The sequence below is a fragment of the Ischnura elegans genome, chromosome 1 (assembly GCF_921293095.1).
Source record: "Ischnura elegans chromosome 1, ioIscEleg1.1, whole genome shotgun sequence".
Lineage (NCBI taxonomy): Eukaryota > Metazoa > Arthropoda > Insecta > Odonata > Coenagrionidae > Ischnura > Ischnura elegans.
In genome coordinates, this window is record NC_060246.1 from 4,276,447 (window position 1) to 4,292,215 (window position 15,769).

General features: G+C 38.1%; 1 protein-coding gene across 7 annotated transcripts in view; it reads right to left on the minus strand.

Annotated features, from left to right (window-relative positions):
• Positions 1 to 394: 394 nt before the first annotated feature.
• The window catches only part of LOC124154797 (septin-7), a 125,453-nt gene continuing 110,078 nt past the window's right edge, over positions 395 to 15,769 (minus strand). For all 7 annotated transcript variants that reach the window (XM_046528673.1, XM_046528671.1, XM_046528672.1 and 4 more), the window contains one exon: positions 395 to 2,479. In XM_046528673.1, the coding sequence (XP_046384629.1) occupies positions 2,431 to 2,479 (49 nt within the window). In that variant the 3' untranslated portion in view covers positions 395 to 2,430. The remainder of the gene's footprint in view (positions 2,480 to 15,769) is intronic.

Genomic DNA, 15,769 nt, shown 5'->3' on the forward strand with positions numbered 1-15,769 from the left:
TTAATATCCATCGGAACGTAGATTCTTTAATCGAAGTGATCAGCAGACCATATTTGGCCGCAATGTTTTAGTAGGGTGTAGAGCTGGTTCGGGTGCCTTACATCAAATAGGGCCCGTTTAGTTCCAAAAACAGCCATGCGTAGGGCTTGATGTGGCATATGAAGGGCGAGATCGGTTTATGTAGGGGTTGATGACGTATCCAGGGCCGGTTGGCCCTACAGGGTCGACTAAGAATACATATGGGCCTAAAGCATGCATGCATGCAGGTGTAAATGATATTTTAATGTAGACAGGACTGGAAATGGTGTACCAATAACCATTATCTGAAAAAATTCTAGTTTCATTTCAATATAAAATATTCCTAAGTTTTAATGGTTTCAGTGAAACAGCTATGTAATATAGAATTTAAAATCCCTTAGGCATTGATCATTTTTTATTCTGATAGAAATATACAATTTGACAGGTAAATTTTCTATTCACATTAACAAAAAATTAATGCAAAATGATTAATTTTATTAAAACATAAAAGAAATATTTGTTTTTAAAATAAAGATCGTTGATACAAAAGGAACTTATGTTAAAGCAGAATAAAAGTTCATAAAAGATACTGAAGACAGTGAAAGATCAAACATCATTTTTTTGTGCACGTTTCAATTTTTTTAAATTGACTGGAATGCTTTCAACTACTAAATCCTTCCCTGAACAGAGTTTGGTGGCCAGACATTCCATCAATCCACCAACTTTTAATATGCCAGTCCTGCCTCTTAGGTGCCAGACAATTGTAAAATTTCACCCAAGCATTGCGAGGGGGCAGCCATTATAAAATTGACAGACTTCTCCCAAAGCTTCAGAAAAATTGTGTTTAACATCAGCATGATGTACAAAATGTATTTTTTTCCAAATGTATAGTTAGCCATTATTACTGTAAAAAGCAAGCAAATAACTTAAGTAATGAGAATCTAATCTTTAATGGGAACAAATTTTAAGTAAGATTGTCAATAATTTTAATTTTCTTTTAGTTTTATTAATCTCAAATGCTTTATGAAATTGAAAAAAATTGTAATGCTTGGAAAAATCCAACTGCTTTGATGACTAAATTTGAAGCAACCATTTTGAATGAGTGATTTTGAAAACGTGGATCAAATGCACAGGATTATATTTTGGCATACAGGTATCGTATGTTTGTAGCTAAAGCCACCTATGTCACTAATGAAAATTTTGTCTTTGACGAAAAGAAAACAAATTGTATAACATTAACAATGGAAACATTTGAGTTAACTTTGATAACTTGATCCCAAGGTGTTCACCCAGCTCGTCTGACTTAATAAGGAACCAATTAAACATCAATTTTGAGAACTAAGACTTTCAGACATCACTATGATACAATGAATGTAGTTCAATTTATTTCCTCTGTAATCAAATCAGTATTCATATCTTCTGATCAAATCCTATATTTAGAAGTATACTTGTACAGAGTATGTACTTCAACAGAACTTCTTATAAACTAATATGTATACTGCATTACAATGTCATTATACATCACAATTTAAAAATAGTAGTGAATCATCAGAGATGACATTCAACCAAAAAATTATATTCACTATGTAGTAAAATGGATTGGCACAAAGTGGAGTCACTTAGAAAGTTATTTTGGGTGGCACCGAATTCCCATATAACAGTTGATTCAAGTCCTTACAGGATAAAAATTATAAGACAGCCAAGGTATTAAATATACAAAGGAATTCAGAGATATGTACATGAGAACTATGGAGAAATTTCTCTGATGATGCCAAATGAAATCTAGGAACATCTGGTATTACGCATGCAATGAGGCAAGAAAGTAAAAGTGAGTGCACTGGAGTTGATGCCAATGAGGCAGTTCTCGGGAAATTAGTGTCCTCGGCTCCATCATTAAGTGACACCACCAATTTGGCTGGGCACACAATGGCACTGTAGACACCACAGATCTAATACGGCAGGCAGCATTTGCCACTGCCGGATTACACATCCATGCAAGGATGGAAAGGGAAATTTTTCAATAAGTTGTGATGGGTATGACTGACCACTGTGACCCTTCTTCTGGAGCATTTTGTAGCAAATTACTAGCACTCGGCACGATCAGGTCCTCCCCATTAGGGCATGCACTCACAATGGGTGTCATGGTCGCCTTTCTCAGCACGAGTGATAGGCCACTGATTCCATCACATTCCCTGCATTCTGCAATCCATCCTCCAACTCTCTGCATTCACTACCACCACCATCACTAATTGGAGCACTGCAGCTGTGAGATTCAAGCGATGAGCATTTGGTGGGTGGACACAGAAACTGAAGTTCAGGAGTGAGAGTTATTTAGCGGGAGGGCTAGCTTGGATTATTCTCTAGCGGATGGGTGGGAGAGAGCAATTCACCGAACACTCCACTTGGAAGCCACTAGAAAAGCCCCTTCTTCTTGTTCTTCTTCTCTTTGCCATCCACAGCCCTGCGTAGAGAAAAAATGAGAATTGTTAGCGCAGGCATTTTTGTTCCATACCAGCAAAGACTTGCCCCTATTGTTTAAAGTTGGCAATCACAAAAGATTTCAGTCCTTAGGGTTGCATCAATTAAACCAAGAGCCATGGTAACTTTTAATAATCACCAACTCCTGCTGAAGTTCTCTGAAGGGAAACTCAATCTATATGGAATCTGCTAAGATGAAAATACTCAAAGGTAATATGTATATAAATATGTATTGCTCCTTGCTAAAAATATTTTTCATTGAGAGATGTACACAGCAAAGTACTACAGTGGCAAATCACTCGAGCATTTTTTAGCTTTGCAGCCAAAACCAAAAAGAGAACCATGAAGTGAATTTGTGAACCATGAAGCTTCACTAATTATAATGCAGACTTTTAAGATTACCTATGAAATTCTCTTATACAACAAAAACATTTCCTTGAGTAGATTGACCCAACAGAAACTTTAGCTATGTACATCCACATACATGTGCGGACGTTAAGCTGTCAATGATAACTGTACATATTTTGTACAGTGTACAAATAATATGCATAATAAAGAACTATTATGTAGGCTGGAAGTTGAACAAACTGAACTTAACAAAGATGGTTCAAAATACAAGGAACATATACTGAATTCAATTGCTTCTTGGGCACGCACCAAACCCCATGGCGTGGGAGGAGTCTGTGTTAGCCATCGGGTACTAGGCCACGCAGGGTATCCACTATTCAAAATGAGAATTCCAAAAACAAAAAAAAAGCTCAATTCCAGAACATCAAGTTTTTTTTTACTTCCAGGATAGATTGCAACAGTTTTTGTAGGTAACAATGTGATTTTCTTTGAGTTTAATTCACAATATTGGTTTCCCTAACCGGATCCATTTAAGTTTTAGTTTTAAAAGCAGAAAGTTCAATAGAGTATTTGCACGTTTTTGGGAAGTGATCTTAAAAATAAATTAAACCTCAATTAGGCTAAATTCCAAGTCTGAGAATAGTGAGGTACCTTTTAAGTGAGATATTAAATATTAAAATTATCAAAATTAATGATGCGCTGAAACACCAGTTGGCCATATTCTCAGAGCTGTGACATCATTTTGCTTTGTGTGTTTTCAGGCATACCTTGTTCTTTAGGGTGAACCCCTCTCAAGCGTATACTATGTTTGAAAAGAAGCGATGGAATGGCTTAAGGACTAGATTAAACGTGTGAACGTGCCATCACCTACATCTTTTAATGCATTCATTTCTCAGTTATACTGACAACAAGACTCTCTATCAACTTTTCTACCGTGAACTACCCGATAGTATTTCTCACTCTTCGGTTCTCGGTTTACCATTTTTTTGCAGATTTAAATTGACATTAACATTCATAGAGGCACTTAAAAAGTGATGATCCTTATTAATATGATGACTTAATTTGTGAAAACTAAGTCACTAATTGTAAGTAACAGTACCCATACTATTAACTAAAATGGAAAATTTATTTTCGATCAAGTGATAGTCTGGGTATGCAAAATGTTTGTAATTTAATGCCAAACACAGTGATGCAAATACTTTCAAAATCGGATGTGAAATAAGCTCATTATTACGAATCACAAGTATCAAGGGACTACTTTTTGTAAATGCACTGCATGCAGGGATTCCTCCCTCATAGTCATGACAAGACCTGTTACCTTGAATACCTATAAACTCATACTGTGAAGAAATGTAAAATGAACCAATTTTAAAACTGTGCTTACAAATGCTATGAGAAGCATATTAAAGCTGAATGAATGAAAAGTAATCTTCCGATCTTACAATCAAACATTTGATTTCCAGCCGGAGGGATTTCCATTGATGCCCGACTGGAAATGTAGAATTAAATACTGTTCCCCCTAATGAATCAGACACAAAGATGTGATATATAAGGAATAACAACAATATAATATAATCAGGAATAATTAGAGCACTTACTTGGCCATACTCTGCATGGCATTTCAAATACAGACACCACATTCAAAAGCAAACCAGATGGACTAGGGGGTAAGGTGTTAACCCGTTAACGCCTAGCGGTACCATATGGTACCAGCCGGTAGCGCAATGCTAAACGTAACTTTTTTGTCACTTATTGTAATTTATTTGGGTTTTTGAGAGCTTAAACATAATAAGAATGTTTTTTTTTACATTTTCCCGAAAAGTTTGCTTTTTTAAAGCTGAAATTAACGTATTTATAGCCGTTTGAAAATTGAGAATTTTCAGCTATGCGAAAAAAACGGAATTTTTAGTGCAAGCGTTTCGATTTTCTTTACTTGTGTCTTATGTACTCATAGTGCGAAGATGTTTTTACGTAATTATGATTGTTATAACATGTAAATTTCATATTAAGCATGGTATTTGTATGTGAGCCTAGTATTTGGGATGTTATGATGCAAAACATTTTGGTGGTACCATATGGTACCGCTAGGTGCTTGCACTACCATGTTTAGGCGGAAAGCGTAAATACCAATATTTCTGTTGTTTTCGTTTTCTAACAGTTATTTATTTTACAATTATTTATTTTTCATCATTTATACTATAAATTTTGCGTTATTTAAATGTTATAACGCATATTGAATGAGTACATAAATTAATTTTTTTCTTGTAAGGACGTCATCCAAGTACATAAGATCCTAAATTATCCGCATTTTTTCAGAATATCGTACCCTCAAGAGGGCTCAAGGAGTGGGAGGTATAATTGCATACCTGAATCCTATTTAGAAGAACATGAATAGGAAGAGTATCCGTGTACTCAATTAGGAAGGGGGCATGCTGGGGAATAAGGGGGCTTGCTAGGGGAAAATTCAATAACGGCTGGCGGCGAGAGACGACCACGCGACAGGCATCACTTCGACAAGAGCAGCGTAATCCTAATTTTTGTCTAACGCATCACAATCACACTCCGATTCTTTTCACACTTTCATGTGCTAGTAAAACCGAAATAACTTACACATACTGCTCAAAATATAGCATGTGCTGCTGCAAAGAGAGGATGAATACCTTCCTTCTGACTGAGGAAAATGGAATAACGAGTGGACGCCAATTTTGCTCGAATTTGAAGTTGTTGTTCGAAAAGGTGGACAGTCAGCTGAGTTTATCTCAAGAAAAGTCTGAGAATTTTCAAAAGTGTAGTAAAACTGGTCAGAGCCGTAAAGCACCCAAAAGGTATAAAAATAGAGAGGAAGGACGCGTTTTTGATGATGAAGAGGTGGTAAAGCACGAAAGGATTTCTCGTAATCCTGATTACCAACTCACTGTTTCATTCAAAGCATCTCCAACTAGAATATTTGAACTGTTCTTTGACGAAAATGTCCTTACACACTAAGTGTTAGAGTCGAATAGGTGTGTACAATTCTGCAACAGTTATGACCCAAATATAACACATGAGGTACTGAAAATATTTGTTGCAATTCTTTTTATAATTTGGCATAAAACGACTCCCAGTAAAAGGCTATATTGTGAGGCAGCACTAAACGCCAGAAATAATCTTGTTTATTACACAATGAGACGTAACAGATTTCTACAACTTCGTAGGTTTATTCATTGCGGCAATAACACCGCTATGGATAAATCATATAAGATATGGAAAAGAAAGATTCGGCGGATATTTCAGAGAAAAGCAGTCCTTGAGTTTCAATGAGTCGATAATGTTCTCTTTTGGAAGACATGGCTGTTAGCTATTCATGCGGGGGAGGCTAATTAGGTTTGGCTAGAAAGTGTGGTGCATCAATAGCTCAGGAAGCTACTTCGTAAAACTCAGGAATGTGAAAGCCTACGAAAAATGAATTGGGAAAGATAGTGTGGGGGTCGACAAAATGTTCGTGGCCCATTTTTACTTGGATTCTGGATGCAATGACGCCTAACGTATGGATGCTAATGCGGAAATCGTGAAAAAACATGACTCAGCCTGAGTTCCGATGGCCAGTAGTATAATCACAGCTGGATACAAGGATCCCCTAAAATATCAAGGACGTGCTCAATTTACCAGAAGTGCGACTGGAATGGGGTACTTGGCTAAAGAAATAGATTTGTAATTGATTCATGTTTCAAAGATTGCATTCAACTGACAGCGGCCTATCTTCTTTCCAATGCCCCTGATAGGTTCGACGGGCACAACCAACAAATAAACTCCAAGCCCAAGCGGGGACGGTGTGCTACTGAAAACTGAACCAGTAGAATAAAAACAGAATGCTTGAAATGCAATGCAGTGACTGCTTTGTTCATTTCCATGTGCAGCAACGGCTGAGTGAAACACTAAAATCATGTTATTCTTGATTTCTACGTCAATTATACATAACTTCTATTTTATATACAATAATATTTAATAATTAATTGAATATTATCGATATTTGAGCGTAATTTTGGATGAAAATGAATGTATTTTCCGGAAAATAATAAATATTTAACGTTTTTGGCTTTAAAATGTGATTTCCGAAAAGTTTTTCAAATTTTGATTTTTTGACCCCTTAAACGCCTAGCGGTACCATATGGTACCAGGCTGTATCTCGGTAACTATTAGAGATAAAAGAATAAAATTTGCACTGAATGACTCAGAATTTCATTCATATTAAAACATATGATTATCACAAAAATCGCAGAAACTTTTTAATTCAGGCGTTACCGGGTTAAGTACCTCTAAGGCGAAAGGTGATTGCCCCGTTAAACGATTTTTACCATTGGAGTGATGAGTTCGTACTATCCACGTGAAACCTTTGCTTATATATAAAAGTTACTGCATTTTTTTCTGTCTAGCTTATCTAAATTGACATAAATAGGAAATTGTAACTTTTGCATGTTGTAATTAATTGAATGTATTTTTTTGGCAAAAAAAAGTCACAACAAAAGAATTCTTGCCAAATTAATAGTCCAATGCAACTTTTAAAATCAATAAATATGCATGTTTAAAGTGAAAAATCAAATAATTATAATAATAATGTCAAAAACACGACCCGTCAGAGGGTGTCGCCAGCGGCGAGTAGGTGGAACTAGAACGACTCGTCCGCTCAGCGAGAGGAGGGGGGGCTACGAAAGCATGGGAGGGTGGCCATGGGCTGTGGTGGGGATGCAGCAAGTACATATATAGGTTGTGAATATCTGGAGGCACTGTTTACATCCGGGTTTTTTAGCTCAAAGTTCCCCCATCTTGGTTTGACAATTTTTAGACTTAGTCTCCGACAAATATTTTGAGGTGTCTAAGTTTTGTTCTGAAAATGAACTACATCAAGTGAAAAATGATCCATTCCATAATCATTAGCATTTCGCCGCTGATTGTCATCGGGTTTTTCCCATCATTCGTGATACTTCTTTTAATGTATAAACTCTGTTGTGTCAGTTGGCCTCTTTACTGGTGGGGATATATCCTTGAAAATATACTTTTGTTCTCTAATTGTTGGATTTCCATTGCCTACAATGATTTAAATATGTACCAATACAGGTGCATAGAAATGGCTAATTTACACTCTTAAAATTTTATTTTCAGCTGAGCTGGTTGTAGAATGTAACCATGGTGATTAATAATAATAATTTTTCCCTGGGAAAAGATTTTGAGTCATGAATTCAGGAAGCCTACGAATGAAGTAAGAAAAAAAAGGTTTACATTTTGCATTCCATAGGTTATTTTAATTTATTAACGAGTTATGACGAAAAATTTCAGCACACAGTAAGCATTGACCCTGGCATGGGATTGTCAATGTTTTGAAAGTGAAAGTGGGCGTGGCTCGTCGTCCTACCCAAGCACCCCCCCATTCCGGCCACGCTTCGCTCAAAACCAGCGCTGCCCCCTCCACATACATATTTACAACCTCCTTGAGATGGAGTGTGTTCCCTGGGTGTTTTGGGAACTCTTCTTCCTCTCTTCCTAGTATGTAGTGAGGCACTGGAGAGAATACTGACGACAGGAGCAAGGGAGGAGCGTGTAAGATCGTGAAATTTTGTGGTGTCTTTTTATTCTAGGCGTGCTAAGTGATTGGTGCAGTTTGGATTTCCAGTCTGCCTCCTCTTGTTTGGGTCCTGTACCAATAATACAGGCCTGCAGTTTTACGATTTTACCATGTTTTTCAAGTTCTGTTAATGGAGTACCATATATTGCACTAAATCCAAAAAATGCCTTATATTTACTACACTGTGCCAGAACTTTTTTTTTTAATTCGCCATCTGTCATTTTCTAATCGGTATTATACAGAAGAAAATCGCAAATATAAGACGCACAATTATAAGTGTACTAAAAGTGTGTAAAATACAACATAATGTGCACATACCTACTTTGCTAATTATTGTGTGTAATCATCATTACTTTCTCCATTGGATATATCAGCGGAAATTATATTAACACTATTAAACTAATTCAAGCAAGATAATGGTGTTGTAGTAAAAACTTCACATCGCTTTTTGGGTGCAATCTAGTATAGGGACTCGTGATTTGTTGATAAATCAATAAATAAAAGAGATGGAACCATGATTAACGAAGTTAAATTCAGTCTGCAGTGCATCATACTATGGACTCATTTCTTTTTTACATTTGGTGTGCGCTCCTATTCTTGAAATCATAGGGAGGTAAACAGGGGAGGATCCAGGATTTTTTCTGGGGGGGGCACAAGGGTCTGACAGGCTTTGTCATATTTAAGGTTAAAAACAAAATACAACAATTACTGTAGAAAATATCATCTTTATTTTGGTATGAAAGTTATTTATATTAAATTAAATGATTGAGGTTCCGTAACACACAAAATAAAACTAATGCAATGACAACCGTATTAAAAATCTTGTCTCTCTGTTAGGCATCAAGGGGGGCACGTGCTCCCCCCTAAATCCACCTATGGAGGAAAAAAACACATCACAGAAATTTATTGGTTGTCATAGAAGAGCATGGTACATGTGTGACTCATGCTGTCAGGGTGTTTCAAAAAAAGGGGTCCAGGAAGGCAAGTCCCGTGAAAAGATGGCCAAAAGGAAATGGGGGAAGCTATTCGAAAGATATGTACCACTTACCACTGCTCTCGGGTAACTTGAAACTTTTACTCAACTTGAGTGAATTTTTTTCCCGCTATAGAATTCTGGGCTCAATCTATCCCTCCTCTCAATTCCACTTTGATTTTTAATTTCTAACAGGGAAACTACTTACATGCTTAACCCTTTCGTGCCGGACATCGGTCGGGTGGAGCCGACGGACATTTTCATACGCAGAGCACCTGACGTCGGGTATAGCTGTTGTGGATTATTCAATGCAGACGACCGGACATCGGCCCTGGCCGATGCGAGGTAAGGAAAGTGACCGCTGAGGTAGCAATTGTTGGATGCATTCAGGCCCGGCCTGAGACCCAGCTTAGCGAGTCCTTGGGGCCACTCCTAGGCAATTAATCCCAACCCTCTCACTCATTTATGACCATCCTCACCGCTGGAATCCATTGCATAGTAGCTATGTTTTCAATAGTTTTTTCAGTGATATGTTTTATTGCATACTACTATGTATTTATACTTTGAAATGAATTTTTCGTTTTGTTCTGTGACCAATCAATTTTTAAACAGAATTTTAGCGCTAACAATAACGGACTTCCGGACTAATAGTCTTATTACCTTATATTTACTAACTAGAAACCCATTTAAAATTCCATAATGCTTGAAAAAAGTAAGTAATTCTTTTGGAAGAGTAAATAATTTAAGTTCAACTACAATGTTTGGTTGAAAAAAAACCCTGGTAATGCAATAAGTTGAGCGTGGATTCATGCTGTGATAGGGTTAGAGGGTGAAATCCAGTGGCCTGGGAAAGGGAATGAGCTGGACCCCAAATCTGAGGGACGTAAATACCCACTGCAACTCACCCCCAAAAAAGAGCTCCATTCAGAGAGGTTTAAAATATTCCTTTGCTACTCGTAGCACGAAAATGTTTTTCTATTGTAGACTCCGGGAGGAAAGGGTTAAAATTAGAGATGTGTCGAATAGCAAATTTCTCGAACTCGAATATCGAATTAGAATATTAAATCATTGCTCGAATATTCGAATACCTCAAATACTAAACGATGAATGTGGGAATGTTTGACTCGGTTGCCTATGCAGCAGGAAACATAATATTTTGGGGAGTAATTTTGATTTCCTTTAAAAGATTGGAACAGGAATTTAGCTGATTAATGGAATATTTAAATTTTATGGAAACAATTGGGCATATATGTAGTTGATTCAACTAACATCTCTTTCAAATATTCTAAGGGGACACACAACTTCGCGAAAAATGATTGCATGCCGTCTCGGCATTTACACTACCACGATGGATTTCTGTCTGATGTATACATTCTTATCTACCAAACGCCACTTCAGCTGCATGCCCATCTGATACTCAGCATCATCCACCTTCTTATTTTCAACAGGTAGCTCGCTTTACCTCCACTCCAGCTGTCAAGTGCCAGCAGAAAATCCGAGGCGTTTTACCAAAATACACGCGCTTCTCCACCAGATTTTCTTCGATTATTTTCAGTCCATCTTTGGAAGTTCTCACGAGATAAGAAGATGAATTCGAATTGCTATCACGGAGAAACCAAATATCCTGAGAAAATATCCCTTTGTCAGTGACTGTAACAATTGAGATTTATAGCACAACTCATAAATTGTAACTTGATATATGTTTTCAGGGAAAAAAATACCCCATCAACTTCCGAGAAGCTCAGCTGCGAGGATATCGAGTTTCGCAAGAATGCTAAGTCTCCTTCGTATTTTGACATTTATTTCCTCGCGTAAAATGCTTAAATAAAGTCAGAAATGCGTCGCGTTTGGTCTTATTCTTTTTTAAATTACGCCCTTATTACTAATATTTCAATCCAAAAAAGGTGAAATATCAATTGCCGAAAGTCATTGTTAGACACCTTTTGGGCTAATAGATGACTCATGCAGCGGTTGACCTCCAGAAATGGGGAATTTTGAAGCAGGTAGGCTGAAAAAGGTCAGTGGGAGAGAAAAAGGGGGGTGCAAAACACGCTGCTTCTATTGGCTGCTTCTATTGTTCACGTGTACCTTGATATTTTTTTCGAAGCTAAGGTCTTTGTAATATGATCCCTGCGCTAGCTGGGACATTTTTTTTATTTCAGAGAATAGGAAAGCCTCAGAGTGGTGCTGGTGCTGAATGGAGGGGGATAGCGGATCTTGGGAAATGCGCTAATGTAACTATCCCACGGTACTCAGTTGACCTCCAGAAATGGGGAACTTCGAAGCAGGTAGGCAGGAAAAGGTCAGTGGGGGAGAAAGAGGGAAGGGTGAAACACGATTCTATTATCCTCCTGTAACTTGATATTTTCTTTTGAGGCTTTAGATTTATGGTCTTTGTAATATGAACCCTACGCAGGCTGGGGCCTTTTGTTTGATTTCAGAGAGGAGGAAAGCATCAGAGGAGGGGCCGAAGGCGGATGGATGTTGGGGGTAGCATATTTAGGGAATTGTCCCCTCGTCAAACTCTTTTCACCGCTATAATCCACGAATTTGATGTAATTCGTCAACTTGCCTAAAACGGTGCTGCGTGCACTCAACGACTACAGTTCTCTACATTTTTCCGAGTCAATTACCAAATACGTGCATGCGATAGAGTATGACGCGAAATTCAAAGTATTCGAGGTATTTGAGACAGCACCCTTAGCATAACTATTCGAGACCTTGAATATCGAATACTTTCTAGTATTCGAGGTATTAGAGTATTTGCGGATACTATTCGCACATCTCTAGTTAAAATGCTTATACAGTGGAACTTGGTTCGTACGTTCCTCCTCAGTACGTTTTCCTCCTTAGTATGGCGATTTCTCTCGGTCCCGGTACCATCCGAACAAAATACAGGTAAAAGTATCTGGTTAGTACGTTTGAAAACGTTCCTTGCACTTTCCTGATTAGTACGCTCAATTGCTTGCCGTGACGCAACCCGCAATTCGTTCTCGGTATCTCCTCAAGGGTTGTAAACCTCCAAATTCACGATTTAATTTATTATTATCAGCCACTTACATTCTTACGTTCATTCCACATTTCTCTTTCTACGACCGTGATTTATCAAAATTCATTTCTCAATTCTTGTTCCGTGATGAAAAATAAAATGCGGCCATTTTTCGGGAATGTCTGACTATGCAAAACTGCAGCCAATGAGAGGCCCCCATTTTCCCCACCCTGAGCTCCTCACCTTCTGTTGCCTTTGAAGTGCCACCCACTGCACAAATTTCGCGAGTGGGCAGTTGCTGCTATTGCACGAGTTATCATAGCGAGGGCAGTCAAATTACAATTGAAATGGAGAGAAAACGAATAGTGAAGCAGATTACAACTTTAGAAAAGATCGAAATTCTCGAGGAAGTGGACCGAAATCCACTCGTAAAGCGAGTGGAATTAGTGCGAAGGTTAAACATTCCTGCATCCACATTAAGCACGATTGTAAGAAACCGCAAAAAAATCATAAGTCAGAGTGACAAAAAGCGAAAGCACGTTTGTGATGTGAAATTTCCAGAACTGGAAGATGTTCTTCTTAAATGGTGCAAACAAGCGCAGAGTTCGAATGTGCCGTTAAAGAAAAGGCAATGCATTTGGCTGTGAAAATGGGCACTGAAAATTTCCATGCTTCAAATGGCTGGATCGATGGTTTTAAAAAGAGATATGGATTAGTTTACCGATGTGTGCGAGGTGAGGCAGCCAGTGTCAATCTTCATGTCGTTGAAACTTGGAAAAATAGAAACCTGCCAAAGTTACTAGAAGGCTACAGCCCCGATGACATTTACAATGCCAATGAGAGTGGTTTATTTTTTAATTTAGTACCAGATCGAACATACGCATTTAAAGGAGAAAAATACCACGGTGGAAAATTAAACACAGAGAGACTGACAGTTTTGTTGTGCTGCAATGAGAGTGGGACTGACAAACTGATGCCCCTTGTTATCGGAAAATCTAAAAACCCAAGGTGTTTCAAGAACGTTTGAACCTTCCCCTGTCAATAGAAAGCTAACCCGTCAGCGTGGATGACGACCTCTCTTTCCAAAACCTTTTTGCGTGGGTTTGATGCCAAAATAGGAGGAAAAAATAGAAAGATTTTACTTTTTATCGATCAATGCGCTGCTCATCCCATCGATACCAGTTACCTCAGGAACATTTGGTTGGAATTCTTTCCTGCAAACACGACAAGTCACCTTCAGCCCCTTGACCAAGGCATCATCCGGTGTTTCAAGCAAAAATACAGAAAATTACTTGTGCAAAAGAGGCTGACAAACCTTCAATCAGCTGAGCGGAAGATAGATGTTATCCATGCCATGCACTTGGTCAAACATGCATGGGATTCCGTAGCCAAAGAAAATATCACCAGTTGCTTCAAAGCTGCGGGATTCAATCGTTTAGAGTGTGAATTAGATGATCACACAATAGAAGAAGCAGAAATTACTCCTTTCCCCCAATAAGAGTGGCGTCAGATTGCTGGAGAGGTGAATTTCAACGAGTATTGCGAGTGTGATGATGATCTCACTGTTTGCCAAACCATGTCATCCGTTGCCATAGATTCTCGAAATATCGGTACAGTGAGTCCTCGTTTAACGTCACGTACCGTTCCTGAAAAATGTGACGATAAACGAAACGACGTTAATCGAAGCACAATATCCCATAAGGAACAATGTAAAAAGTGAATATCGGCTCCTAGACCCCACAATTCCTACGCGAAAAAATTTTAGCGTATCATATTTGGGCCATTTTTTACAATGGGAATGCCAAACTATGGCATAAATACGAGTCCCTGTCTTCATCGACGGCAATACCAGCAGCGACGTACATCCTTCTCCATTTTTGTATCTTCCCGCATTTGTTTTTTCGGCTTCGCTATGGTGGTCACCCGTTCGAGCGTCGCCTGGGCATCATCATCACTGAAACATCGTCGCAGTTACAGGAACTAAGATTATTGAGAACACGGCGAAAAAGTGACGACAAATACTCCAAGTTCTACACGGATAAATTCCTAGAAATCACTTTTCAGGTTCCAGAAAACCGTTATGTCAAGTAAAATTTGCTAAAACTTTACTTGACAGTTACGCACCTAACATTTGCGCACCTACCTAAGAATTCATTTTGCAGAAAATTTGCTATAAACGTAATCGAAATTGACATTAAACACACCGTTTTACACTTCGTTTAGACTGACTGTATTACCGCCCACAAAACGAACAACCTGCAACGCCCGCCGCTTCGCATTTTTTCTCGCGCGAAATTTAAAAGACCTGACCAGACCTGACGTTATCGCGAAGCAAAGGTGCGATAAACGAATGACGGTCTCAAAATTTTCGTGACGTTATCGCGAAATGACGTTAAACGGGGTGACGTAGAACGAGGACTTACTGTATGCTGAAAAATTTACTGGCTATCACAATATAACCACAATCAAGATTTTTAAAACCATAATTTTTCTGAACAGAAAAAAAAAAATTCTTCAAGAAGACATCAACGCTAAACAGAAAAGACTAAAGCACTCTCAAATAAAAACTTATTCACCAAAAGTCTCAAAAAACACAACAAAATTCAAAAATCTGTAGAAAAAAGAAAAATTGGCGTAACCAGAAACGGAGCACTCTAGACAGAAGCTAGGAACCAACTGAAGAGCGGCATAGTGGCAGCAAACCGAAGGGGCGGAGCGTGGTAGCGTTATAATGCAAGAGATAGGACCTAAGGCCATGTCATTCATGAAAGACATCCGCACGGGTGGCAAATCGCGGATGTCATTCATGGATGACATCCGCATTGAATGGGTTAAGCTATTTTACATTGAGCACAAGTGAGTTTTCATATGCTGAAAATGTTTTGATCGTATCAGAAGCCCTAAGCTTTGTGAAGCATGAAATAATATTATCATTGAAAAAATCTAGGAATGTTAACTTTCCCGCAAGGAGAACAGCATCATTTCCTTATTTAAACCTGTTGAAAGAACACAGCTACCACAAAGCAAAGCTGTTCTCAAGGGAGATACATAAATGAGCAATACAATTTATGTACTTGAGACACTTGAATGTGATCTCTGAGACCATCCATGTGGCATGTTGTGGGGGGTTGGGCCTTCATCATGCAGGGTCAACTGAAATGCTCTAAAAGGGTGTTGTGTTTTTAACTTCGCTGAAATTTTCATTTTCTAATTTACCATAAAAAACTATGAACGTCAGTTTTTAATCAAATGGCAGCAAATATGTTTTCCAAGCATAGTTAATTTTTAAAAGTGAAAAGAAAAAAACCTTAAAACAACCATTTTATCAAAATTTCCACATTTTTCAACGTCACATATAAAACAA